Source organism: Epinephelus moara, unplaced genomic scaffold (genome assembly GCF_006386435.1).
Source record: "Epinephelus moara isolate mb unplaced genomic scaffold, YSFRI_EMoa_1.0 scaffold2282, whole genome shotgun sequence".
Taxonomy (NCBI): Eukaryota; Metazoa; Chordata; class Actinopteri; order Perciformes; family Serranidae; genus Epinephelus; species Epinephelus moara.
In genome coordinates, this window is record NW_026079855.1 from 1 (window position 1) to 1,564 (window position 1,564).

Sequence of the window (1,564 nt, forward strand, 5' to 3'; positions counted from 1 at the left end):
TCATTTGTGTTGAATTTCTGTAGTTTTACAATGTGGACTCTTAGGGCCGCTGTTGACCAGAGTGTTGCAGCTGACAGTAGGGTTGCAGCAGCACCTCCCATGTAACATCGACATAATAAAGAAAGAGCACGACGGGAGGACGTGCACTCGAGTCATAAAGGATATTTGAAAAGAAGACGTCGACCTCAGTGACTTTCTTTCTCTTGTGTGGATTTTACATGCGCAAAATTAACGTTTGATACTGGAATTGATATCAATTTTGTGGGATACAAACACCGAATAACACGGGGGAAAGATCGGACAGAACAATGAGAAGGCAAGTACTGCTGTTCATCTGTCTCCTCTCCGCTGGCGTTGTGCACGGGCAGGTCAGCTACACTATTCCGGAGGAAATGGCCAAAGGATCCTTAGTGGGAAATATAGCACATGATTTAGGTTTACAGACTAAACGTCTGGCATCTGGTAAAGCTCGAATTTATACCCGAGACAGCGACGAGTACATCGAGCTGAACAGAGAAAGAGGAGTCCTCCTTNAGGTCAGTTACACAATACCGGAGGAAATGTCGAAAGGCTCTTTGGTCGGTAATATAGCACAAGATTTAGGTTTAGAAACCAAACGACTAACTGCTGGTAAAGCTCGAATTTTTACCGGAGACAGCGACGAGTACATCGAGCTGAACAGAGGAAGAGGAGTCCTCCTTGTTAAAGAGAGGATCGACAGAGAGGCGCTCTGCAGACAGACGACGCCTTGTGCCTTACATTTTCAGATTATTTTGGAGAATCCTATGGAGTTTTACAGTGTGACAGTCCAGATTACAGATATTAATGATAACGCACCAACCTTTGAAAAAAACGAAATGAAATTCAAAATCAGTGAGTCAGCAGTGATCGGGGCAAAATTTGTACTTGAAAGAGCTAATGATCTTGATGTTGGAAATAATGATCTTCAAAGTTACGAATTAAAACCAACAGATAATTTTGCTCTGAAACTCCACAGTAACGCTAATGGCCATACAAATGTTGAGATGGTGTTACAGAAGCCTTTAGACAGAGAGAAACAGGAGCAGATCTCTCTCGTGTTGACGGCTGTAGATGGAGGAGAGCCGCAGATGTCAGGAACAATGCTGATTGTTATTACAGTTTTAGACGCTAATGATAATGCCCCCGTTTTTACACAGCCAACATACAAAGCTACAGTTACTGAGAACTCACCTAAAGGAACAGTTGTTGCCACTGTTACAGCCTCAGATGCGGATCAGGGTTCAAACGGTAAAATAACTTATTCAATCACAAATACATTCGATGATGTAAAGAGAGTGTTCAAGATAAACGAGGACAATGGCGAAGTTACATTGATTGGAACTATTGATTTTGAGGATTCACGAAATTTTCAAATAAATGTTCTTGCTAGTGACGACGGAGGACTCACAGATTCTTGTAAATTAATTGTCGATGTTCTAGATGTAAATGACAACAAACCTGAAATAAAGATAATGTCGAAGTCAACTGTGATATCAGAAGATGCCAAAGTCAATACAGTGGTTACAATGATAAATATTGAGGA

At 41.4% G+C, this 1,564-nt stretch overlaps 1 protein-coding gene across 1 annotated transcript; it reads left to right on the forward strand.

The window, feature by feature from the left end:
* Positions 1-368: 368 nt before the first annotated feature.
* LOC126387131 (protocadherin beta-14-like) lies at positions 369-1,541 on the forward strand (the record flags this gene model as incomplete). The annotated part of the gene is made up of 1 exon (XM_050039683.1): positions 369-1,541. A coding segment is annotated over one exon (1,173 nt), but the record flags the coding sequence as incomplete, so codon positions are not given.
* Between the last annotated feature and the right edge of the window lie 23 nt (positions 1,542-1,564).